We start from the raw sequence: 27,928 nt of genomic DNA, 5'->3' as shown, positions 1-27,928 counted from the left end.
TGTTCTGTCAGCTCAGCTGGTAGAGAGAGCTGCCCCAAGTGAGTAATGGTCCCTGTGCTGCCCTGTGTGACAGGCTGCAAGGTCTACATCTCCGCTTGAGGCACCTTCACCACCCCGTCCCCTTCAATGCCCCCCAGCTGCCACCTCTTTTAAGGGAAGAAAAGTTCTGATGCGACTCTTCTGAAATGCTCTATAAATGAAGCCATGTTCATAGAAACGACTAACCAGAGAGATGGGATGAGATGACGAGGGCAACTCAGGGTTCTTATGGGAGGAATGAGAGGAGAAGAGAGAGGCCAGCAAGTGTCAGTGCGCCTGGAGGGCAGCACTGGTGCTCACCTTCCCAGAAGGGCAGCCGGGCTCCTGTGGGGCTGGGGACGCCTGAACTGGGCATTAGTGGCTGTTGATGGGGGGGTGTGTGCCCAGAAAGACATCTGCCCACCTGCTGCAACACCGTGACATTGCAGCCTGTGGCATTCGGTGCCTACAAAACACTACCTAGAAAGAAAGCTACCTTCATAACGAAAAATCCCTTTGATTTACAACATCTCTGGAAACAACAGCTAACCCTTTCCCTGCCTCCCCTAGTCTAGTCTTCGGTGGGAGGTTTTTTCTGATTCACATTCTCCTCCCTGGGGACTTCTGCTGGCTGAGCCGTGCCTCCGAGAGGCAATGTCTGCAGCTTAAACAAACAAGCAGTCCTTCATCACAGCATGTTATGAATAACTGTGGAAAGACAGTGCTTTGTGATTTATGGATTAAACCAGCAAGGTACATGTCGTTGTGTTTGCTCCCCTTCCCTCTTCACTGGATACCAAACCATTCTATCACAGCAGACCTGACTCCACTCCCTTAACATTACCTGACCAGAGCGAAGGGATGGTGCTGCTCTTTGTAAAAAGTCTTTCAGCACAAGTTAAAAATAGAATGGCCCTGCCCTAATTGTGACGATTTTTAAAATTCTTTTTAGCTTCCTGAGGGCTATAAGTGTTAGTTGGCTGGGTTTAATTCAATGAACTCAAAGCAATGGAGTTCATTGAAGCTGGTTTGTACAAAGCATTTTCTTTCACAGAGGCAGCATGAGACAATGTGGTGCTGGATCCCAGGAGAATGTAAAACGTTTAATATACTGGCAAATATAACATTATATATAAATGTTATGTGAAGGATGAGCATAAAAAGGCTCGTGCTCATCTTCAGGCTGCTGCTGAGCACTGCAGACCTCCAGTTATTGAACAAACCTGAGTTCGAGAGCTTCTCCTTCTTTTATTATTACACAGTGGCTTGTGCTAACATCAGAGATGAGTAGCTGAGCAATTTGCTACGTAGCCAACTGTAAGCAACTCTTATTAATAGAATGCAGCAGTAATTTGCAGTAATTGTCCGAAACTGCAGTTTACTGAAAATACTGTTATTATTGATTTTGGACCAAAGCTGGAGCATTTTTATAAGAGAGATTAGGAGTTACTGTTCCTAAGGAACTGGTTTTACTAGCTGTAGGAGATTGTCACTATGAAAATGAATCTCCGTACTTTTCAGGACAAGTGTATTTAAAATTAATTTACTTGTAATTCCTGTACCCAAGGTGACCAACTGTACCCAGCCTGCTCTAGCTACAGCTCGTCCTCACCAGGCTAAAGACTGCAGAAATTGCCAGTGTTACAGGGTAAGGTTGGCAATTTGAAAGCACACTGGTTTTGCAATATAGGAGCTCATTAAAGCAACTTTGAGAGTCTCACTACCCTACAGGCTGCCTGGAAGGCTGGGGGAAGCCTCAGCTCAGCAGAAGGCAGTGAGAGCTTTGCCACTGCTGTCACTGGAGCTGGGGTTTTAATCCATGGCACAGCAAACACAGATGCAGTGCTCCTGCACAGGTGCGTACGAAGTCTGGTCAGTGGCGTACAAAAGGTGACATTTGAATAGTCTAAGCAAAACTACCAAAGATTCATTTCCTTAAGATTCATTTCTAGTTTAGTGCATCAACACACTTCCCTGCTGCAAGCAACATACCTCCTTTCAGCTTCACCTATTGCAAGCTCTAGCTCCTTACACATTACGATTACTGCTATTATTTTACCATTAACAGGTGACTACCATCTCTGTGTAACATGTCTTTGCTATGATTGTCTGTTCTCTCAACCCCACACTGCGATTAGATGAGCAGCCACCCTTTCCTTCCCTGAGCTACAGGCCCCCACACGCAGCAATTCTCCAGAGACGAGGCTTCTTCCCAGGAGCTCTGGTGGCACCGGTTCAGCCCAGCAAAGCAGCGCGTGCTGGTACTTCCTTGCTTGATCCCTCCCTAACAAAGGAGAAGGAAGCCTTCACCTCCATGCCTGTGCTGGCAAAAAAAGCCTCTCCAAAACCACTCTGCATTATAGCTAATGCATGTAGAAGGACTGAAGCCTTGTCCTCAGGGGTTAGTATGGCTGCTAGATGTGACCGGTTCCTTGTACAGTTGCAAGTACTGATTAGCTCTGCATAGGTCCCACCAAGACTAGACTTTCTATCTGTTAGTTAAATAAGGTTTCCAAGCTTGACCAAGCCTGCTGACGACATTAAATAAGACCGTTTCTTTAAAAGAGCTACTGGCCGAGCAAATGACTTTTTTTCCCCACCAGAATTATTTGAATGGTTTTAATGTACGTTCTTTTTTGCGTTTTTTGATTTTTTTTCCTTGAGAAGTAAAATAACAGCCTTGCCGATTACTCTTTGCTAAGGTACCCGATTGTGGTGACATTGAGGCTGACCTTGGAGTCACCTCCCCCGCTGCCGCACTCTCCTTTGTCGTACCACCATTTGTTTTTCAATTTGTCCAAGAGGCCTTGCTCATTCAGTTTTAATACTGCCAGGTTAACAGCATTTCTTGAAACGATAAAACATAGCTTGTAAGAAAAAATGCACAAATGCTTAGGAAATCGTAACGTATAAAAAAAGGAGCACAAGAGGACAAATTGGCTAAAATTTCACAGAACGTGGAGCTATCAAAATGTCTGTACAGCAAATACAGGGTTAAATATTGGAAGGTGGCATGGAGGATAACATCTGCTCAAAACTGAAGTGTGCGGGATGGGGAAATCGTCTTTGAGAAAAAAAGTAACAAGAACACCACATCATGCAGTTAACATTCGTCACATATGGCAGGTTAACTCGGCTTTTACCATTTAAATTGAAAAAGCCATTGAACTGTAAAATTAAAACAGCAACAAACAATCAGAAAGGACAACACGAAGAGAACACTAAGAAAAAAAAAGGATGCATTAAATAAACAAAACCATAATTTACCGTCTTATTTAACTCCATGGAATATTGAAGATTTTAAACTTTAAAGTTACCTCAAAATCCACAAGAAAGAAAATGACAACACAATACATCAGGGTAGGTGGAATACTATAACAACATGGATATTGTTATATTATTCCACCCACCTTAATGCTGAGCCTTTGGGGGTTGCTACACCATAGCCCTTGGAATCCAGGTTGCCGCCAACTTTCATGGTGTCGCAGGGCTTGCGCTGCTCGATGTACTCGTTCATCGTGGACTCCAGCAGGAAGGCAAACTTCCCCTTCGACTTCCGCACCCTTGCCACCCCATCCGCCGTCGTCTTGGTGAACACAGAAGGCTCGGCTGACTTCATGTATGACCACATCTTCTCATAGACGGCTATTTTTGACCTCTGGGAGAGATGAAAGGAGGGAAATGAAGAGGGAAATGTGCTGGCAAGGGCATAAGGCTGAGCTCCTTGGGCTTAGCTCAGTGGTATAATTAACACTCTATACCTGATTAGCAAATAAAGAAGTCAAGGTAGCTTGGAGAGAGACACATTGCCCCTGAACAATGACCAAGCCATAAAATGGTTGGGGAGCGGAAAACATCTCTCAGACATTTATTCTACTAATTGCCGTGTAACTGGCAGTCAGAATGAGTAACAGCGTGTGGCTGTCCCAGCGCCTCGGTTCCTGCTCTGCAGTGGGTTTATCCACCTGCATGCTGCTCTGCTACTGAACCAGAGGGAGCACGTTAAATCCTAGCTCATTCATCATGGCCAATAGATGCAGAAGCAGCCTCTCCTCTTCACAGCAATCCTCAGCATTGGTTTTTTGTGCTAACCTGCAGCTAGAAAACACCGACATTTGCTTATCACAAGTTCCCAGCAAGGCGGGAGTCTGCTTTTCACAGCAGCGGTGGCAGGTCTATGATACAGAAGACCAGGACAGCTCTTGTGGCTTCTAAAAGTGATGCTCATGTAACAGATATAAATAGTAATTACAAAAGCCTTTATGAACCACTAGCAAAACTTTCAAAATTCAGTTTCACATTTTCCTAAGACAACAAACACAAATATTTGTAATAAGCTGGAAAAAACTTCGTGTTAACTGCTTGCATGTTATGTAGATATATCTAGTTTCTCCTGTTTTCCTCATTTTGATACTGAGCCAATCCTAACAGCCTCTAGCTCAGCATACAGGTTTTGTAAACCTGGCAGTGTTGAGAAATGTGTTACTTCCCCTTCTCCCTGTTCCCCACCAGTAACATTTAAACCGCCCTCAGCTCTTAAAGCCACCTCCAGACTCTTAAGCATTCATATCCTGGACTACCGGTTAAACTTTTCTTCTTGGTCGACAGAAGGCTGTAATGCCAACTGTCTAAAGTCTAGAAATCCAAAGGATTTATATAAGGCTTTTGGTCCAAGCTGTGGGTATCTGGAATTTATGCCTCCCACTCCTTGCCAGTTTCCTGTCCACAGCTTTCCTTGCAGAATGGGAATGAGGCAGGCAGCAGCTAAATCTAGTCTGAATTTAACGAACTTGTGGCAGAAGACTGTTAATGTCCATCAGCTTGATGATTGAGACATGTTTCCTCCTTATTCTGGACAATTTAATGTGTTTTGAATAATGCAATGCTTAACAGCTAGCCTCCAAACATTGCACACCTGCCTTCACCCTTCTTCAGATTAACGTGCTCAGCTAGTGTCGCTATGATGGATGGAGAGGACCACAGAGGGCAAGATTTTATTTTAATTATCCTTCTTGATGAGCTGAAAAACAAGTGAAAATGCAAACTAATTAAAGTCAGCCCAATCAACAATAGGAAATCAGAGAGACAACAATACAGCACAGCTTCGTTAGGAGCTAGCTGGGTGGTGGGTGTGAAAAACAAGTAAGAGGAATTTCAACTGAGAGCACTGTTTGGCTAAAGATGGGTAGTAGGGCTGTGTTTGTCCAGCATCAGGAGTGAAGAAGTGACGGGAGAAAGTGGGATATAAATGGGGCCTGAAACAGTCCTTACACAGGTAAAAACTCCTGATGTGGAGTGTGGTTGCTCGCTGCCTCCACCAGCCTCGGGCCATTGGGTTTGGGCAGGGGCAGCTCTGAGCCCCAAGGTACAAATACAGCTTTACTCTATCTCTCAGCAAGCTAAAGTAGTTGGCATTCAAAAACTGTGCATTCATTACCTATGCTTGTTTTCCTCTGCAGACTATGCCTTTTAATTACACAGATAAACCAGAATTTCTTTTCCTTTTCATCTCCTAACTCATACCGGAATGTCTGTCTTTAGCAAGTTCTTTCATACTCTTTCCAGCTGGCCAGACTACCTAAAAGCAATTGCCAATACAACTGTGCATTGTTAATAATAACAGTTATCTGATGAGTGCCAACAGCATGCTCAGGGCTGCAAGTGGTCCAAACAAAGCACATTCCCTGCTTCAAGGGCAAAGGGTGAATATCATCATTCATGCTTCAAAAAACCAAATTCCATGACTCAAAACCAGATCTCTTTTCAGCTTTAACAGACAGGCTAAGCTTTATAGTTTGCTCCCTTCATTTAACTCTTTTGGATGATGTGGTTAATAAAGCTCTCTGTTTCTATGTGCTCATTGCCCACCTCATCTTCTGCCAAATTGGATTTTCATAGTACCTTGTTATTATCGAATTAACTAAATGAGTATAGTGGTCTGATCTAGTAGCTGTAGACAAAAATGCAACCTAGAAATGAACACAGCAGGTATTGACTGGGAAAGGTTAAAATAAGATGCACGGGGCACATGTTGGTTTTGGAGCAGCCAGAGCCTGGCTGGAGGAGTCTGGGTGAGGATCCATGGGTGTCCCTGGAGTGGAGATGAGGGAGGTGATGGGCTCTGGCTACTGAGTCCTGCTTGGTTAGTGCTGCTCTCTGCGGCACTGAGGCCAAAATAATGATTTATGATGAAGCTTCTTAGAGAAAGGGACAGGGCCACCAGAGGAGCTGTGAAACCTGCAACCCCCCTCAGAAATGCCATGTTTTACACCTGCAAAATGACACAAAACAGCCAGTTGACTAAAGCTGGTCGAAGATGTAATAAGATGAAATGAAAGACAGTATTTTGAGTAAATATTTTCCTTTTTCAAACTTTCCAATTGTCTCCAAAGACAAATCAGACTGAAAAACCCAGAAGCTCCTAAAAGACTTTCAGAAAAGGAAATTTTCTTTCCTTTCTAACTATAAAGCTGCAAATCCTGTGCTGAAAGAACATTATCACCCATCTGTCCTCCTCTGCAGATGTTCCTGCCTGCATGTTACCCCAGAAGTCTGACACCTGTGAGAGGGGCCAGACAGGAGCAACCAGAGAGAAAGGATTTACACTCTGAAATAAGATAAGGTCTGACAGATCTGCTAGAGTTCAGTGGCAGTAAAACATTTTCCCTCTCATTAAAGTGTTACTTCTAAAGAGGTATTTAGAAAAAAAGCTTAAAAGCAAAGATTTAAACCAATTCAAAGCCCATAACTGTAGTAACTCCCTATGCTCTGCAACTCCTATTTCATTTCTTTGATATTGCTCTCAAGAAGTCTGCCACACACATTTCCTCAGGATTTCAAGGGGATATTATTATAATTTTTTTTTTCTTAAAAGCAACATTTTTAGTGTTTCATCCAGGCCCTGGGACACATTAAAGTGTCTTTTCATTATTGCAGCCTTACTGCAGATATAAATAGAGCTGGCCTTTGCTTTGTCAATAGTCCTGGCTTTTTCTTTATTTGGAGATGTTTATGCAGAAGTATGAGCCACACACACCTCAGCACCTCCTCATGCTGAGGAGTCACTTCACATAGCCTGTTACTAACCGGTACCTCAATGCATGTTGCTTCTGGGTAGCAGTGCGTTCAGTTTAAAAGAAGGTGCCAATTCAATTAGTGCACAATTTTAACACTGTCATTCCCATTCTACTTTTGATGTGTGGATGGCTCCAGTACTGAAATGAAAAACCAAACAAACCCACAATGTGCTGCAGCGTCAAGAAGCGCAGCTGGATGGGGCGAGTGTGCAGTAGGCAGCGGGAATGGGGCAGCTTTACCTCTCAGTTGCTGTTATTTCTTCAATCCATTCAACAATAAACCCCCAGCAACCAGGGTCCAGCTGAGCAGGACGAGATGCCTTGGGTTCACTTTTGCACATCCCAAACTGCCTACAGATATATTGCACATCTTGGATGATTCCTTGACATTGGTTAAATCTAGCTCTAAAATATCTCTGTGACTGAAGCCTTCTCCCACTGACCGAATTACCTTTCCTGCTCTGCAAGCAACTGTCTCACACTTCTGTGAAAAGTGACATTGTGTCACCTCCTCCATTACCGGGTAGCAGAGAAGCTATCCTATTTGAAAGAAACAGCATTTTTTCCTCTCTAGTTAAAGTATGTTACAGGGATGCCCTTTGCCTGTTTTAGAATGTTTTGCCATCTCTGCCACCTCCTCTGCAACCTGCAGGTCTTCTTCAAAATGCCCATCTCATGCACCCTGCTGGGATGTTTTATTAAAGTGACCAAAATGCTCCTTTGTTTCTTATAACAGGCACCAGGAAATTAATTCTCAGCAGTCAACCTCAGAATGTTCTCTTATAGGTGATGGTTGTTGATCAGGCAGTCATGAGCCAAACCCACCCAAACCAATTTTACTTTTAAAATTAATTTATGTATTCTCCCTTTACTCTGTATGTTTAAAATTTTAGATTACACTGATCTTAATTTTCTTACCTCTGTCTTCAAAACTAAGAGAGTGAGAAACAAGCTTAAAAAAAAAGAGGGAGGAGAGAAAGAGAGAAAGTCCCCCCAGTAATCCAAGGGGTGGGATATAACGAAGAACAGGAGAACGTTTCATGCTGAGCAGTATCAGTGTAAGAAATGGAACAGGTGTACTGGAGAGGAAGAAGACACAGAAGGAAGCCAGATACAGCTGCCTGGTCTTAGGGCTGGATCCAGGCTACATAAACTTTAATATACTTTGGAGTTGGCCAGCATACACTGAAATGCAGTAAATCCAACAGGGAAGTGCAGCAAATGGGAGTGAGACAAGTGCAAAGTGGATGGAGCATCCTGACCACAGCATACACACAAAGGTAGGGAGGGATATCAATAAAGGGCCTAAAGCAGCAAAGGTAACACATTCCTCTGCTACACCAGCCCTGTGACCATTTTACAGCTCTTTAACTAGGGAAATTTATAGCCCTAAGTCAGACAGATGTTGCTGATACAAAACACAAAGGTCTGTACTGAAAACAGTGCAGGCATTTAATCTGCATAATACATGCTGCCTTTATATACGTGCACACCTCACTGATATGAACTTGGGTAGTTAAGTGTGAACTTTAGCTTCATTATCATCACTCATTACTTTTCTTCCACATGTGCAATTAGCTCTCCTACAGCAACTAATGAATCCAGTAGCTTATGAACCATTAAAAAGCAAGTTATTAGACAGGAGTGAAAAAAAATGCCAGAAGACTGCCTTGGTACCACTGCTGGTGCCTGACTTGGGGATCACTTTGAGATCCATTGGTTTTAGGTAGTTGCTTTCTTGATCCTTTAATATGGCAAACTGCAATGCAGTGGCTACCACTGCCTTGCTCTTTTGGATAAGGCTTTGATCTGATGCCTTTCTGCTCCCCCACGTTGGGTCAGCCCTGCCTCCCTGGGAGGAGCAAAGGACAGTGGTTGGAGCCCCCCGCCCAATACCAGCTCTGGGCACATGCAGGCTGGCCTAATGATGCTACATTAATAAGAAGAACATGATTAATAAGGTTCCTCTCTCTGACATTTCCAAGCTTTTTACTGAGAAGGTAAAAACAGCTCTCACGAAGGCCAGAGGGCACCATTAGTCCCCTCTCCCAAGTGCAGACATGAAAGCACAGCTGTCATTTACTGGAGGTCATAGGGCAAAGTCTTAACAGATCAATGTCACAGCTTTTAGCCACAGATAACTTGTGATGCCAGCAATTTACTTACCTATATGGACAGAAAAATCGATCCCATCATTACACAAACCTTTTGTTTTTATTACATTCTCGGCAGAAGAAAGTAGGTCAGATGCCATGAGCACGCACAGTGCATCTCTCTTTCAGCACGGCCAACCCCCAAATCTACCAAACTCTACCCACGGTTTATGAATTGGTGGGATGCCACAGGAAAGCAAGGTTCAAGCATGTGTATGTAAACTAGCCTGAATGTTTGCAGAAATACACAGATCTTTGATAACATATGCATAAATGTAAAAGAAAGGGTGAACTGGTGAATAATATTTCACAGTCAAGTCTGTGATGGGAGACTCTATCATGTTGGCTTGTTGTTGAAATTAATGATGTTGTAACTTCTGCTTTAGAAATGGCATTTTCCTTTCTCGATTGGGGCATATGAAGCCCAGAGAGCTGAAGGACCCAGAGAGCTGAAGGACCAGACCCATGAACTCCAGGCTGCCCGCTTTGTCCTAGGATTCCCTGTGTCAAGATTCAGACACCTCCTATAGGGGCCTGTGAGGACAGTTGCTGTCTTTTGAAGGCAGCCCTCTGAACCCACAGGCAGTGTTTCTTCCCTGACCAGAGCAGGGATGGGAGTCCAGTTGGAGCTCATGGAGGATGTAGTGGTGGGGAAGGAGGGTCAAGGGCTCCACACACACCGCAGCTGAGAAGCAGCCTGCAAAGAACCCCTCCAGGCTTCAGCAACACTACAGTTTTTCCACACCTGACATAGACAGTGGCCCGATTACAAAAGGAATTTCATCCTATAAAAAATAACACAATATTGTAGGAGTTTTCTTTTGAGACTCGCTTCCCGTGCATCATGGTCATTTTGAAAACATGAGCTTTGGCAGCAAGCAGGTAATATGCTGTAGCTGCTTTAACAGGCATCTTTTCTGGAGTGCGCTGGGCTCATACTAACCGACAAGCAAAGACTCACTATGGCTGTAACTAGACATCACTGACGTGTCAGTAATAGTCTGAGTAGCAGAATGTAAATCAAGATTTTAAGACATCCTTTTCTGGCACAACACTGATGTTCAGACTACGCTTATATTCATCCCCTCACTTTACTGCTGCCATCCATTCCTCATTGTTGCAATACTGATCAGGAAATTAAAATGAAAGTCTTCAGCAAGAGACAAGCTGCCTTTGTAAATCCCCTGTGATCCACGGCCAGAGCCAGTGCTCGGCCAGCATTCACCCTGACTGAGGAAGCGCACTGCAAGGCTGCGTGGGGAGATGGCAGGGGATGGGTACGACAGGGATCTGCATGGCTGGGCTGTGACATGTGTCTGTCTGTCTCTCTGTCTGCCTGGGAGCAGGAGGCAGCATGCACCCAAGCTGGCTGGAGGGGGGGATTACATCAGCCTTCAGGCTAAGGGGCATCTCCCCAGCAGTGACATACTTAGCAAAGCAGTCCTGTCTGCACAGCTGAGCAGCACACCAGCCCTGCTCTGGATTTGGCCTGTAATAAATTAACAGAGAACGGCGTTTCCAGCACATGATCTGAACACTGTCAGGTCTAATGAGTTTGCAGCTCCAGACAGAACAAGCCAATATACAGGCAATGATGGAGAAATCCCAGTGGACTGCAAGAGGGGATGTTTCATATTCACATCATTAGAGTTTTTAAACCTTCATATATTCTCTAATTATGCAAAAGTAACAGTAGCAGTGCTGTGAGTAATTTATCAGCACCCATGTATTTTAAATGAATCCCTAGTAAGCATGTATTAATGTGACAGAGAAGCATTACATAAAGCAGGAGAGACTTGAAAACCCAGGGTCCTCGCTGTCTTGAGCAATGTCATTATCGTTATCATAGAGCTGCTCTCCAAAAAGTAGAGCATTCAAACAGCAAGTGATTTTGCCCTGAGGCACTCTCTGCTTGCCTCTGTGGTGCAGACACAGTTACAGGGTTAACCCACTGCTGGCTGCTGTGCCCATCTCTGCCATGGGCTGTATCCACACACAGTGCCTCACCCATGGAAACTGGTCACCTCAACACCGCAGCTAGAAACCCTTTTCTTACAGACATCAACTTCTGAGCAGCATTGAGACATTGGTGAGCTGGAAAGCTTAAGCCACAAATGCAAGTAGAGCTGATTGATAGACAAATGCCATCTGTTATTGAAAACAAAGGAGAGATTTATTCAACTATTTGTTATTAAGTGTTGACTGAAAGCTTTGTTAAATCCTAGCTGCCTGCTGAAATTAGTAAAATGGTTCAGGCACCTAAACCCCAGTACCATCCAGCATTTCCTTTCCAAGGAGTGGATGATGGATGAGCTGTTAATTTTAGTTCCCATAAGGATACATTTTCCTCTCCAATCTATAGGCTTAAAGACATTAGATCACTTCATGGGAACTACTTCTTTCATAATTATGTCACATTTGATTTCCTGCTGTCTTTAGCCATGTGGCAGAAAGGAGGTTCAACAGATTAAGAGAAAGAACCCCCCCGAGCAGACCATTTATTATTCATGCAATGGAGAGCTGTGATCTCTCTGCATGCGTACATTCACCTTTTAATATGTGTGCACACCCCCACCAATATCAAACACGGAAGGGAGAGAAAACATTTTTCACACTTTCTGTGTTGAAAAACAGTTAAAACCCCAGTACTTTTTCTTATTAATTGCTGCCACATTGTCTATCAAAGATCTATATAGCTCATATTTGAAGCTATCACTTTTCTGTGATGTTCTGTTCTTTAAAGTCCCTAAATACAACCACACTTCAATATTTTTGTCAGGCATTTGTTTTGATGACTGTGTTGTTTTGCTCAATGCCAAGAACACAGAAAGCTTCAAACTGCTAATCATAGTTTTTTCCAAAGGCAAAAGCAAAGCATTTGTATGAATGCTGTGCTAGAAACAAGTCCTTCATCTTCACTAACAAAATAAATTTTGAAATTAAAAATCAAAGAGTTTAACTACACATGAAACCCTTCGTGCTGCACGCACGGAATTCACTGTGGTGGTTTTAATAGGCTCTAATGATGATCTCAATATCATCTGATTGCACAGAATGCATAAAAATCGCATGGCAGCTATTGGTTCAAAAATTCAGGGCTTTTCCTTACTGAGACCACTGCTGGTAGAATTTATTTCCCTTACCTCTTGTCTTCACACAACTGTATCAGAGGAAAGCAATGAACTCTTTATCTTACAACTGGGTGTAACATGCTGGTGGTTTAGAAGGCATTACGGTCATTATATCTGCCTCTGTCCCCGATGGCTCTGCCTGCCTGCCTGCCACATCCTGCCCTTTCCATGGGCCCCGGGAGGGACCATAACGGGGTGTCCTCCCTGCCCACTGCCCGCTGGGTGGGATCCAGCAGCACTCTGCTCTTGGAGCCAGGAGGGACCCGGTGGGGTCACCAGTGCCACTGCAGCTGCAGCTCATGCAGCCCATTACAAAGCACTGCATGAGCAGGAGGGGAGGTTTTAGTTACCCCAAGTGTTTTTAGTGGAAATTGTTTCAAAATCTTTAAGGAATGGTTTATGTTGGTTTTTTGGGGTTTTTTTTGTCTTTTTTTTTTTTTTTTTTAAATTTCTGGGGAATTTGGGGTGAATCTGTTCATTTGCTCTTATCACTGTTTTTTTCAGATAAATGTTGATTTTCTGCTTGGGTGCTCATCTGTCTGGTGTTTTTTTCTATTCTTTTGAACAAATCGTTTTCTATATTGGCTTTACTTTTACCATCTAAACAAGTTGTACTTAAAGTTCCTTTCAAGAGGTACCTCAGCAGTCCCCTTACCATACTTACATGCTTTTTCTGGTACCTATTTTCATGTCAAAGCACCCTTTCTCAGCATAGGCAACCAGAGCTGCAGACAGAAATACAAAGCTTCTCGCCAGGACATCTCATCCTTTTCTATCTGCTGTTGCTGAACTATTCAGACTTGACGAAACCAAGAAGAGAGAAAAAGGGGGACATCTTATAGACCATCCTTAGCATGACTTCCTGCATCCTAAAAATTGTAGGTTTAGATCATATTTTATGTATATACAAAGTCCAGAAAGTCCTCACATCTGAACCTGGTTTGGAAAGAACCATTTTTTGAGAAAACTGATGAAGAGGAATTTCAAGTGCTGAATGTGTCCACAAAGGCGTAAAAGAACAGTATCACCTTCTCGCAAAACATTCATTAAGAGCAAAATATTATGGAAGTGTTTGGGCAGGCTATCCAAGCGTTACAAGAAGTGAAGCTTTCACACAGGAGGCACAAGGAAAGCATGTGCAGACTCCTTGGTGTCCTCAAGTTAGCTCTAACTCCCATGTGTCCTAAGTAACAGAGACTTTAGCCTGAGCTGTGAATTTCATACTGGGTTGCAAAAAAATCCTAAAAATAATATCTAAGCTGTGCTTGAAGGCTGTCAGCCTGCTTAACTCCTCCAGGCACCAAGCCTAAAGTCTATATCAACAGCAGAAGCAATGTCAGTGTCAAACTCTCTATCCAATACTTATGAATGACAGTGCCAGGTAGGAGTAATCAACTATAAGAGTAGGAACCATCATGTCCAAAGAATCTTTGGCCTTTCTACTGAAACTTTTAACTAGCCTGGCAACTAATGCCATTTCCAGAAGAAACAATTAGGAGCTGAATTCCGAGCAGCAAGTCCTTTCATCTGAGGCATGTGGGAGCTGCAGGGTAGCAGAGTCATTTTGTCAGGGACATCCTTGAAACTATTGCTGAGAAAAATACAAAGCTGTACAATACAATAAAACCACTCCTTTGAGGCCTTTTTCCTTAGTTTTAGTTAACGGTGATTAACTACATTGGTAATGGTGTGACAGGAGTTGCCTTCAATTTCTCACAAAAGGGAGGACCTAATGCAAAATCTTGCAACATGCTACCTGCCTCAGTATTTCAACCTGTAAACCCTTGTCACATGAGATCAATTTTGAGGACACCTTCTGAAATTTCAGGTTTTCAGTAGAGTGTACTAGCAGGTCAGCGGTGTTTGTCAATGATCAAACACACACTTTGCAAGTTATTTAACAGAAGCCTCTTAACACAGATACCTGCTATCAATTGAAAGAGACCATCATAAATTCAAGAGCAATTTATATTTCTACATGTCTAGAAACACGTTCTGCTTCTATTGAAGTTTTAAATACAGCCAAGTTTACATAAGAATTATTAATTGGTTGTATAGGTCATGCCTTTTGAATATATGCATATTGGAGGTGTAAAATGTATTAGACTGTGCTGTTATACTTTGGCTCAGTGATGAATTTGGATTAAATGGTGTTACATTGATTTGATGAGCTACTCAGATATGCTGAAGCTTTAATTGAATGTATTAGATGTTAATTCTAACAGATACACCCTCAAAAGTAGTAGCTTAGTGATGCGAAATTGCTTTCTAGTACAGGCCTTTGCCAGTTTTCAAGAAAGAGAAAGAGGTATTTTGGAGTCCTTAATCTGAGACTATATGCTAATAAATATCTAAGAAGACGTTCTTTCTTTTCCTTTTCAATATGGATGAGTGCCCTTTGAAAGCCAGAAGGGAACTGATGTAATGTATTGATTGCCATTTAAATGCCTTTATAAGCTCATTAGTGAAAAATGTAAAATGTTTCTGAGCAGAAACAAGAAAGTACCATGAAAATAGAGGAAGGCTCATGTGGTTCTTAGATATACATTAGACAAATGCTCTGATGCAGAGAGTCACCAACAGATGAGAAGTGTGAAGTACCTGTTGTGAAACTGTTATAAAAAATAGGCTCTCTTGTTGTGAGAGCAATGTCACACTGACAGCAGACATCATGCACGCTTGAAACTGCAATGGTGTATCTAGCTTACCTACATAGCTGGGATAGCCTCTATGTGGGAGACATTGTGATGTTTAGGGAAACAGCCAAGAATATAAAATAGGTCACTAGTTGGAGTCTGCCCAGGTCTGAAGTGGCTGAAAGTCACCACCATCTGTTCATCTGAAATGAGGTGCTGGTATCCGTCCAGTTCCTGGCAGACAGGTATCCACACTGTAAAAGAAACCTTCAGAAGCAATCCTGGGTGGAAATGGGGTTGGCAGAAAGGAGCCATGGACTGAAGGCTCTCAAGGAGCAACTTCTAGCACACATGGACAAGATGGTGGGTATTTGGAGCTCATTTATGTGTAGTCCCTCTATGATGCCTTAGGAGGCAATTATTCCTTGCTGTTGTCAGTCTAGTGCCTTTTACTGGCCAACAGCAGCCATTAAGATTGCTATCTGACTAATATCTTTGAGACACATTTCATCTTAACAGCTCTACGACGAGATATACCCATAAAAGGTTCTTTATGGGATCTTGGAGAGACTGTCCTGCGCCTCCTGTGTGAAGTCATGGCCCAGCTACAAAGCTTCTACACATGTGCTGACCTCCTGCTCACAGCCAGGTAACTGCTCGCATCTCTTGGGAAGATTTAGCTACTTCTTACACGCCACAGCAAGTGGCATGGGCAACTGTTAGAATTAAGGATTGCACTAACTTGCTCACGTAGCCATCCCCTCAGTTAGAAGCTTCCTTTCTCACTGGGTAGATGATCCTGACCCACTCAGCCAACTGTTACTTAAATTGGTTAAATGCTGATGGGGAATGGGCAGAGGAGGATATTCCCTTCACAGAGGGAATAAGCATCACACTGTACCCGGGAGAACTCACGGTTTTGACTCAGACCACTATCACTCCCACTGATGCGCTAGTAGCAGTGAGAAAAGAGCTTACAGGGAGAGAAGTATCCCAAACCACAGAGCAGGCATAGTCTGTGCAGCAGGGCCTCAGAAATCAAGTGTCCTCCAAGAGTTATTTCAAGTTTCAGCCATCATTACCATCTTATTAAGTAGCTAATAAAGACTGTACAACAAAGTATTTATGTGAACATACGCATTTAATCTAAGACAAAGCTTTTGCCCTTCTCAAATCAACTGAAGAAGACTCTAATTACAACAGTTTCATGGCTGCATCACTCTATTCAAATTAATTACTCTGCAAAAGTTAATACAACTGAAATGATGTTGTGTGTCTTGAGAACGCCGAGGAGAGAGAAGCACCACTTAGGGCCCATTCTCCTTCCCATGTGGCTCATCACCCAGAGCAGGCGTTACATCCCACTCCACCACTGCTGGATTCTGCTCTCCTCCTTCCTCATCTGACTCCTCTCCCCGCCTGATGGAGCTGCCAGCTCTGACAGATCCTCCTCATTTACAGCCCTGCTTTCTCCAGTACCAAGAGAGAGTCGCGGCTCATCTCAAGACTATTAACAGCACAACAAAGTATTCATACATTTACTAGACTTTGTATCCTTTCACATGAAACACTCATTCCTTTGATCTCTGGATGCGAAGGGATTTCCTTATGTCAAACCATTAAGGAAATGAAGATACACCCCCATACAATCCCTCTTTCTGTATTAATGGTAACAAGATATTTAAAATAAGATTTTTTACCCCCTAAGAACAGTACAGCGACTGTAAACAGCACCAGTATTTCTAATCAAGTTGTGCTACCTCTTCTGACAGGGCTACTCCACTCTTTGGCGGTGCAGACAACACTGCCTCAGGCTGATAATTAAATGGAATGCAAATTTTTACACACTCTCGTCACCCTTACAAGGTCAGTGTTTATCTGACAGCATTTTAATACAAACAGGAGCGTTTGCAACATACCAGCCACCTCAGTTAATTAAGAACTACTGAGTATCTGTTTTTACATAAAGACAGAGTACAAAAGCATTATAAAATACCTTTGCATTCACTTCTAGCTTTACATCAGTTTCATACACACATGTATGCATGTGTGGTGATGTACTGAAATTTTAAGAAAATTCAAGGATCCCTCATTCAGTATTTATCCAAGGAGCCCTCAGTATCTCATCAGCCTACAGCAGCAACACTTTTCTTGTCCCCCCTCCCTCACACTTGCACCTGGGCAGTATTTGTGACAGGCAATGAATGATCAGTCCTGCAGTACTGGCCACTTTTCTACACAAAAAAATGTTGGTTTGAATGGCATCTGATTGGCACTGCTGAGAGAGAACCAAGAGCTCCGCGAAAGGGCTGAGCATCTCAGTTTGCGCTTGAAAAGGCCAGAAATAAGAGCTTTTCAGGTCACAGCATTTTTAGCTACATAAAAGTGGTCTGAGGTTGTATTTGGAGTTTTTAATTACCATCACCAAGCTATCCACAGTTCAGCTTGCGGCTTGGCAAGTGAAGAAAGAAAGGATGACCTTAAATAAAAGTGTGTACTCCCCCTACTCCCAAAAATTGCAAACCCAGCATTTCCCTAACTAAGGTGAACACACACCAGTGTTCTGGGGTACAAAAGTTTCACCCTTGAGACTGGCCCCAGCCAGACGCTGGCAGACAGTGAAGATAGAGCAACAGCAACTGCAGCAATCCATGCACATATAGAAACAAATGGCAACACGTGCCTCCCGTCCCCCTTCTCATTCTGGCAAGTGAACATCAACAGCGGATGGTGCTAATGGCTGCCAGCTGGGCAAACAGAGCAAGTAGGTCAAGAGCATCACTCCTGCAAGAGTTTTCCTTGCTCAATATTGTGAAAATGACTGCATTACTGCTCATCAGGCAGAGGTTATGAAACTGGTATTAAAAAAACCCTTCCCATGATAGTCAGGTTTTCCCATCTTGAGATGTTTCAGGTTGAGCAAAACCACCCATTTTTGATAAATGCTTTTTGATATTTAAAATCTGCACTCAGGCCTGTCCTGATTGCACAAAGCAGCTTTTACCAGAACAGCTACAGCTGGGTAAAAACAAATGACTGAAAATCGTATATTAGGCACTTACAGTTTAGAAAAGCTCTAATGGAGATTTAACAGACTTACTCTAAAGAATTCTTTGGTTGAGCCTGAATCCAAAGTGCCATAGGCTATTTCGGTTTGTTTAGCCAGGTCCTCTGCGCTCTCTATGGGAGAAACCATCCTTTCCACCGTAAGGAAGGCAGCAAGATTAGCAGTGTAGGAAGAGATAATGATGAGAGTGAAGAACCACCAGACTCCTCCAACAATTCGCCCTGAGAGAGATCTATGGAAAAACACACATCATCAAATTGCTGTGAAGACATTCCTTGATTATTTTTTTTCTTCACTGAAGACAAATTCACATGCATGACCCTTTTGTCCAGATCCTTCAGGTATCTGTGACCAGATGGACTGTGAGCTAGCTCTTTGCAGCCTTCCTCAGGAGAGCAAACTCGGTGTGTGCCTGGTCCTACCTAGTTAAACTCTCTCCCTTCTTTCAGTGAAAATAAGGACTGTCAATTAAGAAATAATTCATCTAAGCCAACCCCATCGGAGGCTCGGAGAGGAACAAGCTCTCCCAGCTTCCACAGATCCTTTGCTGGAGAATTCTTTTGCCAGAAAACTTTTGTGTTCTCTACTTGCCCAGCCTTTCCTCAAGGCTGGACTTGGCTGCTGCTATGTCTCTTTTGAGGTTGCTCAGCTCAGAGGACACAAATGTACCTTTTACTGCACTTACTCTCAAAATGTAAACTGCAAAAAGGAATGTGAGTAAACATGGAAAGGAATAAACTGAAACTGATCCAGTATCCTTCTCTCATCACAACCTAGCATGAACTACAGACTGAATCTGCATATTGACGTGAGGAGAGAGGCTGCTGTATTTTATGTTTTTGTTTTTTTTAATTTAATTACAATTTACATGTTGCACTGTTCAAGTCAAGCATATTCCTGCTTTATAATCACCAGAAAAACAGAGAAGCAAGCAGAAAAAAGTTGATTGTGTTGTGTTTTCTGTTTTTTAAAAGATACCATAAGTACCAAAAAAAAAAGCCTACTTGTAAACAGGTAATTACAAAATGCCTGGCAGTCAAGCAGTCTAGATCCTGTCAGTAAGAGCTCTTGATGCTTTACAGCAACTGAACATCAGGCTCAAAATATCTGCTGAGGGCTGGAAGGCGCCAGTGCCACGCTGCTCAGCTGGGTGGGGAATTTCACTGCCATGTACAGTGCTCATCCTGCAAACACAGCGTGTTGACAGGGATCATTTCGGGAGCTGAGGCAAAGCTATTACCTATGTTTTCCCTTAAATCTACTGATACCAGTGGAGGAAGAATCATTCCCAGTACATTAAATCTGTGGAGCCTGTGTGCTGTAGTCCTCAGTTTGTGTGAAGGGAAGAAACAGAAAGCAAGAAAACTCTTACCTGTTCATTTGTTTCCTTCAAGCCCCTCAGTGCCATCCCCAGACAGTGGGTACAAGTTGTCCTACCAACAGATGGAGACAGGAAAAAAGCGAGTCTCCCACAGCGAGTCTGGGGGTTAGCTGGGAAACTGCCTGGTCTTGGCCAGAGCCTGAGATTGCCTCAGCCATTGAAAAAATATCATTAAATTATGAAGAAAGAAAAAAAAAAATCCATCTAACATTAAAGAACACACCAAAGAAAAAAAAATTGCCAACACAATAAAAATAAAGTAATCTGGCATAGGTGAGAGGAATGTGGAGAAACAAACTAAGAGGTGAACCGCTGCTATTCCTCTGCACAAGAAATGGAAGCAGCAGCTCCCACTGATAGGGCAGATGCAGGCTGCTCTCTATGGATAACAGCACCAGAGCAGTTAGCACCCAGGGACCGCTGCATCAAGTCTGTGCCAACGTACAAGGTGGTTCAAGTGGTTACACAGCTCTGGGAAGCTTGAGGAGTCAACCATCCCCTCTTCCGTCCATCAGGAAGCAATGGCTTTTGAGGTAGGAACTCTGAGAGACCACTGCCATTGCTCTGGCCTGCGTGCACTTCCCAAGGGCAAGAAGACACCCACTGGATCACCAACGAGTGGAGAAAGCTTCCCTGCCTTTCTTGAGGGGCTTCCAAGAGGATAAAAGGCTTCCAAGTTTCAACCTGGGCTCTGCTGCTGCTGTGCTGATCACTAACAGAATGCTACTGAGTAGCTGCAAAGGTTAAGTTGCAGAAATAGAAATCCAGAATAATGCAGTAAGTCAAGGAATCTGTCTGCCTCACTCTACATTCTTTGTAGGTATCAAGTGAATTCCTTGGGATTTTAGATGGCTAAAGGCCTTTCTGGACAGCTTCTTTACCAGCCTCGGTAAGCTTTAGCTACTTTGTGCAACTTGATATCCTAAACACTGAACCAGCCTCCTACATAGGCTGATGCAATTTTAGCCAGCTACAAAGCACTGCCTACCAAACTCGTCGTGTAAGGCTCCCTTTGGAGCTGGCGGATAAAAAGAGATTTATCTCACTTGCTATAATGTGGGGTAAGTCTGAAGGTGCCCATCTGTCTTACGACTTTGGAGGGAACCGAGATGCCTAACTAAAACACAGCCTATTGCTTTTAGATGGTAATGTCAGGTGAAATTCATCTCCCTTTTGTTTACTCCTCTACTACATATTTTCCATCTTCACAGAAGACCCAGAGTTGAATTCCTCCTCCCTGCAGGGAGGTGGAAAGTTTCAGAGCCAGATTGAGCAGAAGTCTGGCTAGCAGATACAGCAGATGAAACATCCACCTGCATATAGCAAGATCAGCTTTATCTTGCATATAACAAGATCAGCTTTATCTGGGGTTTCAAGGTTCCCTTGGCCCTCTTGCTTTACAGTAGGTCTTGAAATAGGAAGATGAAAAAAAGACTTGCCAGGGTGTTTAGATAAATTCAGTGTAACTATTGGGAACAAAATATTATATGTTCATTCTCACTGTAGTTTCTCATAGGAAATGTCTTATTTGCATTGCTAGCTGTCCTTTCTGTTAGCAGGACAGATGGGTTGTTGGGATAAAAATGTGCAGAAGACAACCATCTTCCAAACCACTGAAACCTGAAGTTCACGCTGCTGTAACAATAAAAAGTCTGTGTCGAGCTGCATCTTCATACAGTGTATTACACACAGAGAAAGGTAAAAATATCTTGCCCCAGAGATCTTGCAACCTGCATGAACCAAGCCAGACAGATACAGGAGAACAGCTGAGAGGCAGGGAGAGGTGGGCATGGCTGGATCCCTGGACGAAGGCAGCACTTTTCTGAGGGTCCTACATGCAAGGACCAGAGCTGTTCTCAGAAGAGTTGAGGTCACTTGAAAGAAAACTGGATGTCACTAGAGAGTTGTTTCTCCCAGAGTCTTCCAATGAACACAAAAAGGAAGATTAAACATCTGCTACTACGAAGCTGTCTGGGCTGATAGCTGTAATTGGTGGTGGCACAGGATGGGGCAAAAGAAAAACAAAACAAACCACAAAGCCAACACTGAAGGAAAGACAGACAGAGAGAGCAGAAAAACAAGAACACGGATGAGCATGGCCTGGCAGCCTCCTTGTTCAAAGGACTCCAGTTCCCCCCAGTCCATCTGCTGATATGAAGACTCCTTATACCCACTGCAGGGGCTGGTGTAGAGGGATGAGGAAGAAAAAAGGTTAGTACATAAACACCGGGCTGGTAATAAGAGAATACTTGTATGGTTTTGCTGTGAACCACAGAAATGTTTGTCCATTATTCAGATAATAATGATAGAAAAATAAATCACAGCTTTTAATACCAGCACCACTTCTGATGAAGACATACCTGTCCAAGTGTGCAGTGTTGTAATTTAGAAATAAACAACTAATGCTTTATCCCAACATGTCATTTTTCAAACGACCTCAATAAATACATACTTTGCACAACATTATTTTAAAGTGAACTAGCATGTTAACAAATGAGAGGAGTAACAGAGACCTGAATAACAGAATTATAACTCAGTTATCAAAACAAAGTCAGACGGTGTTTTCAAAAGCAAGTAAACAGGAAGAGTGCATACCTTGAGAGGAAATTTAAAAGGAAGCATGGAGTCAAATGAGAGCAAATTAGTAACAAGAGAAAAACAAAATAAATATTCAAATTCACATTCATTTTCCAGAAGAATAATACATTTAAACAAAACCTCATTTATTTACCAAAATAGCTTGAATTTTGCTTCTACTCATGGCCATAAACCAATTCTGATTTCCTATAGTACACCTAAATGATAAGCTTCTTACACTACTCAATTTCTAATTGGGCTCTTCTGATCGATACAAGACGGCTGCCGTATTGACAAATAACCTTCAACAACTCTGGTGCAAACCCTCCTTGTCTAGAACCTGTCCTTGTTCTGAGCACATGTTACCTGGTGCCTGAGAAGCTATGAGCTAAGTCCCTTGCCCCCACGCCCAGCCAGCCCCTGCCTCTCCTGCTGCCCTCACGGGGCCAGGCAGCTACTGAGACAAAACACAAGAAACAACAGCATCTAAAGCACTGCCTTGAGATGCTTCCATCATAGGAACTGGCAGTGGGAGTTTCAGAAATACCTCATTACCCAGCTCTCACTGCTATTTTGAAAGTCCCACAAAGTCATTCCCATGGCCTTTAATAGGAGTCTCTTGAGTCTTCTGCTGTGAAAATCGGGATCTAGAAATACATCCTCCTAAATGACCAACCTCATGAGATAATTTTTAATGAACCCCCTGTCTTTTTTCATCAGCAATTAATTAATCTAGCCTCTTTATTCCACACGAATAAAGAGCAAAAAGAAAATACATGCTCTCATAGAGATTTCAAAGATACTTTCGCTCAGAACAGTGTTACAAATTTGACTGTGTTTTCTCCTGATTCCATTTGCTGTGCACATCTTACATTAAAGCAAGTTTAATAATCTACTTTTGATCCATCAAAAGTGAATTTTCAATGCTTTAGCTCACTATGCAGAAAACACAGCAGCCTTTGATAGCAGAACAAAACTGCTGAAACAAATGCTGATTCCATCAAGGGATGCACTAACCCCATCCTTTGGCTGCTATCTGATTCCATTTAGACGACTCCTATTAAATACAGAGAGGAGAGTACAGGGATATATCCTCTGGAATATCCACACAGCATACTCACCAAGGATAGATCTAACTAGTCATTAGATGTCACAGCTGTTCCACACAAAGGCAGCTGAAAGAGCCTTTATCAGCAAGTACAAAAGTGATCTCTCCAGACTGCTTGTCGGCATCTCTCTACAAGTGCTGTACGCTCTCATATAAGAAATTTATTCAGACAAAACTCACAATGGAAGAATGAAGCCCCTTTTAATGGCAATAAAATAGTATGAAACATTCATAAAGTCAATGTACTGTGAACGGTGTAACCTTACAAAGATACAGATTAAGAATGAAATACTTGGGAATAGTCCCTTCTACGGAAAAGAAATTTGACATTTAATCAACTTAAATCAACATATTGGTCAAAGGAACAGTGTTTAAAGGTATTAAATTTCTCTTTTTTTCAGTAACAACGCATGTAACTGCCTGGAATCTGTTATCATGAAAGATAACTAACTGGACAATGTCTTCAAATGAGGGCCATATATTACTACTGAGCTAATAACTTCTGACGGACAGATAAAATAAATAGGTTTACTGCTGCCTCTTTTTTTTGGTAGGTATTTCCAAGGCACTTATCGTGGTAGTATTGAAGAAAAATAGAGTATGTTCCACTTGTTATATAAGGTAAATGGCTGAACATGTCAGAGTCACATGAGAGCGTAACAAAAATCCTATGGACTTCTATTTAACTGTCAATAAACAGGCCTAGTGGAAACAGAGCAATGCCTGCAGCTTTCCATGTGATGTCCCAGTGCTTATTTCCCGGTCCTTTATATTGGGCACACACATGGTCAACAGCAATTTAAATAACACTACTCATCACCTTTAAGAGCAAGCACAGAGGCAAAGTTTCAATACAGAATTTAGGCGTAAAGCAGAAGCACGGTGTATAAACAGGAGGAGAAGGTGAACACCTATAACTACGGTGGGGCAGCACACCCAGACACTGGTAACTGCATAGTCATATCCAGGCAAAAATGTGTGTGCTTTACATAGGATAAATATGCACCTGTCAATAAGTATGAATCTAACTGCTGCTATCAAAACTTTTAAAATATATGCATGACTTGCATCAAATACCACTACCAATATCTCTAAAAGTCCTGGATTTTGCTGCATTAGGAGATTTGAATGTGCAATGACTGTGAACTTAAAGGATCATTATTACATGACAACAGGTAAAATCATGATCCTTTCCATGAAACTTCATAGAAGTTTTGTCACTTGCTTCAGTGAGGCTATTCAAGATCCCTATCGCTATATGGACAAGGAAAAACTGGTAACTTCAATGATTCATGTATTGAAAAAGGTACACAAATACAAATATTGACAAGGTGTATTTCAAATGTAAGTGCTTAGTTAGAAAAGATCTATCTCTCTTGCTTTAATTAGCAACCTTGCAAAAGGAAAAAACTGCATCCTGTTTGCACTAAGCAGGTATTTTTAGTAATTAAAATAGCTGTAAACTGGTTATTAAAATATTGTCATACAAAATATAAGTAGTGCTCCATCACTAAGAACCCAGATAATTTTGCTGCTTATCACAAGCACATCACCAAAGTAGTTTTCCAGTGGAAACGTAGTAATATTATATATATTATTCAAAACCCATTTGTGCTATGCATTGTTCATTTAAGAATGGTTTTCAAAATGCTTCTTAAAAAAAATAAATATTATTCTACAAGTTACTACCAGTGCTCTCTGTTAAATTGGAATAATACGAAACGTGTTTTACTACAGTCTTATTCAGAAAGACCGTCTTCATGAATAAGAGAAATCTTTATGGAAACTGGCAATGCTTACTAGGCCATATTGACTATGAACACAGGGACAACAGATTAGATAGGACTGAAATAACGATACACATACAGGGTATTGTGTAGTAACTGTTAGAGGGGCACATACAGAGACTTGAATATATGAAAGACAGTGGTAAGCAAATTAGTAATAGGTGAGAGGATGGTTCAAGAAAAACAGAACTAGAGAACTTAGGCACAGAAGAAAGTAAAAAGACTAGCAGAAGCCATGATGGGAGTAGAGGTGTTTTAAAGTGCTGTTGCATGTGATGTCTTTAAATAAACAAGTCTTATTTTACAAAGCGGAATAGGTTATATGCACCAAGGAGATGACCGTAAAATGAGATATGCAGCAAAAACACGGTAGCCCTCCAAGCATTGCTGAAAACAGAAAACCCTATGCATTTTACAGCCTCAACATGGTGTATATAAGTTTGGCAGAAATGCATAAATGTCGTTATAAAGCAATGCCATTCACTCTGGAGGTCAACATTAGCAAGCATGGTGGCTTGATGATGATGCTGAGCATTGAATGGAATGTCAAAACCAAAAATTTTGAATTAAAAAGAAATTTGAAAAAAAGTAATATATATGCACCATGGCATCAGAAAATGACCATAAAATGCAAAAAGGTGATGGGGTGATATGGAACAAACCTTGGAGAAATATCGCATCCTTGCTGCATAAAGGCACCCAGGGAAAACCAAAGGCTGTTAAATATTCCAAACTCATTTGGAGGGTCAGGAGGATTCTGAGGGTCACGTGGCTCTTCAGTGCTGTCTTCCAAGTGCCATTCGTAAGGACTGAATCTGCTGACTAGGAAAAGAACTACGCTGACGCCAATGTAAGCAAAGACTATACACATCCAAATTTCATAAGCCAAAGGATCCAGGAAAGAGAATACGCCCGGTTTAGATTTCTGAGGCTTCTTGATCATGATGGAGATGCCCAGGCTCATGAAGGGTTTGGAAAAGTCTATGACTTCTTCTCGCACCAATGTTATGGTGAGTGGGGCAACAGCTATATCTGCTCTCTGAAAAGTGAAAACAAACCCAAGTTAGTTAGTTACAAAACAGTTGCAACATAATCACAATCTAAAGTCTCAGGCTAATGAATCAGATGATAAATTACATGACTGAATACAAAACATTTTATTTGCAGCCTATTTTGCAGTCACTGAAGTTAAAGACTACATGATATTGATAGAAAACTGTTAAGAAAAATTACAATCAAACCCATGCAAGGGCCTCACGACAGAGGCAGATATGTACCAACATGTATTTATGTTTTTATTAAGTTAAAACGGATGAATAAATATTATGTGAACCGGACAGTGAGATGGCAACTAAAATAATGTCGTCATTTTCTAGTAATGGTCTGTATCCATCCACCTGCCTTGAAGACTCTGGGCAAATTATGTGTTTGTTTTATTTTTATTTTCTCTTTCCCATTCTTTCAGCAAGTTCTTTTGCTTTACTGATCAGTCCAGGACCTTTACATGGAATCTAAGAGAAGTAATTGGTCACTGAATTTCAGCTGCTTTTGGGTGCTACCACTCGTATATTCCTTTGAAACCCCTTTGCAATAAGCTATAGAAGATTGCAAAATAGTGGGGTGATAGGAACCAGACAGCATACTCTTTCTGTGGTCACTGAAGAACAATAACACGTATTTGTGAGTCCCTGAGAAGTCAATAACGTGGGTTACCTGAGAAAAATGCAAAGTAGTATTTTTCAATATAATGTATGTCACCGTATTTTACAGAACTTATCTCTGTGGATCTATAACACAGACCATGTTCTGGGGCTGTGTTATCTGGAAGCACAATCTTATCTTATTGCATCTGTCATTCACCAGCATGTTGGTATACCCTGAGCCAATGCCCTTCCTTTCAATCAATACATCTTTGCTGGATTCCATGGGAGGGTAAGAATGTGAAGTAAAAAAATGTACTGTTGCCTGATTAAAGATAGCATTCCAGAATTTATTTTCAACATATATTTAATTGTACCTGTATTTCTATGACAGAAAGATTCAAGTCATGCTATTTAGATAACCTAGTCTTGATTCAGGCAAGTACTCAAGCAGGTGTCAGCATTTGCAGGAGAGAGGGCTAGAATGTTAAAAAAAAGGGCCCTTTTCATTAAAAAATTATTTTTATGAGGGCCTACATATCTACATATAATTTTTTAAATCTTCTATTTTAAACTATTAAAAAGTTAAACCCTAACTATTCATGTTACTGATACTTTTGCAGATGGCCTTTCATTAGGAAATTAAGAATTTCAGAAAGAAAAAAATGATTCTTAGGAAAGGTTTAACTTATCAATACCTAAACCACTGTGCACCTTTTAAATCAGATTTTTGTTTCCCAGTAGTAAGCATGTATCTCTTTCTGGTGCAAAAATAAAACCTGATTAAGTAGAAGTCTGAATAAAAGTTATTAGGAAATGTTAATAAGAAGTGATTAAAATCTGTGCTGTAAAATAATTGAATATGCCTTTCTGTAAATCTGATGGTGGTGTACATGACTTGCATTAATATTGATTTGTTCCTCCTCCTAGATAGCTGTTTGGTGGTTTGTTTTTTTTTTAACATTTAATAATCAGAAATGGTGAAGGCTTCTCACAAGGTTAATGTCGGTATCACTGCTCTGTGCCAGCTGGTGCCTCAGTGGCAATGTGCAGCCATGCCCAAGGGATTTTCTCAGTGGTTTAATAACGATCAGACAAACTATGCCTGTGCATGGAAGGAAGCCATGTGGAAACCACGGCCCCTGGTGTACACTTTCACAGCCCTCCTTAGCCCCGTTAGATATCTCTGTACAGTAGGACGTTGCCTTTTCCCTTGAGTGACCACTTTTCCTGAAGAGAAAACCCTCACCTGATTTGTGGTCACTTACTGCAAAAATCTAGCCTAACGTGGCTTGAATATAAACCCTGAAAATTCTGTCTGCCTTTGGATACTTGGGTGTTTACTGGCTTTGCA

At 41.9% G+C, this 27,928-nt stretch overlaps 1 protein-coding gene across 7 annotated transcripts in view; it reads right to left on the bottom strand.

Moving 5' to 3' along the window:
• GRIA3 (glutamate ionotropic receptor AMPA type subunit 3) overlaps positions 1–27,928 on the bottom strand; it is a 150,010-nt gene that overhangs the window by 17,555 nt on the left and 104,527 nt on the right. For 4 of the 7 annotated variants that reach the window (XM_030497151.1, XM_030497150.1, XM_030497154.1 and 1 more), the window contains 3 exons: positions 25,597–25,973; positions 18,115–18,313; positions 3,429–3,676 (listed from right to left, as the gene is read on the bottom strand). In XM_030497151.1, the coding sequence (XP_030353011.1) occupies positions 3,429–3,676; positions 18,115–18,313; positions 25,597–25,973 (824 nt within the window). Of the gene's footprint in view, positions 1–2,750; positions 2,866–3,428; positions 3,677–18,114; positions 18,314–25,596; positions 25,974–27,928 lie in introns of all 7 variants that reach the window. The other 3 variants (XR_003993101.1, XM_030497152.1, XM_030497155.1) reach the window with 1 other exon arrangement.

The sequence above is a fragment of the Strigops habroptila genome, chromosome 9 (genome assembly GCF_004027225.2).
Source record: "Strigops habroptila isolate Jane chromosome 9, bStrHab1.2.pri, whole genome shotgun sequence".
Lineage (NCBI taxonomy): Eukaryota > Metazoa > Chordata > Aves > Psittaciformes > Psittacidae > Strigops > Strigops habroptila.
The sequence above is the reverse complement of the archived record's forward strand: the minus strand, read 5'-3'. Positions and strand labels throughout refer to the sequence as shown.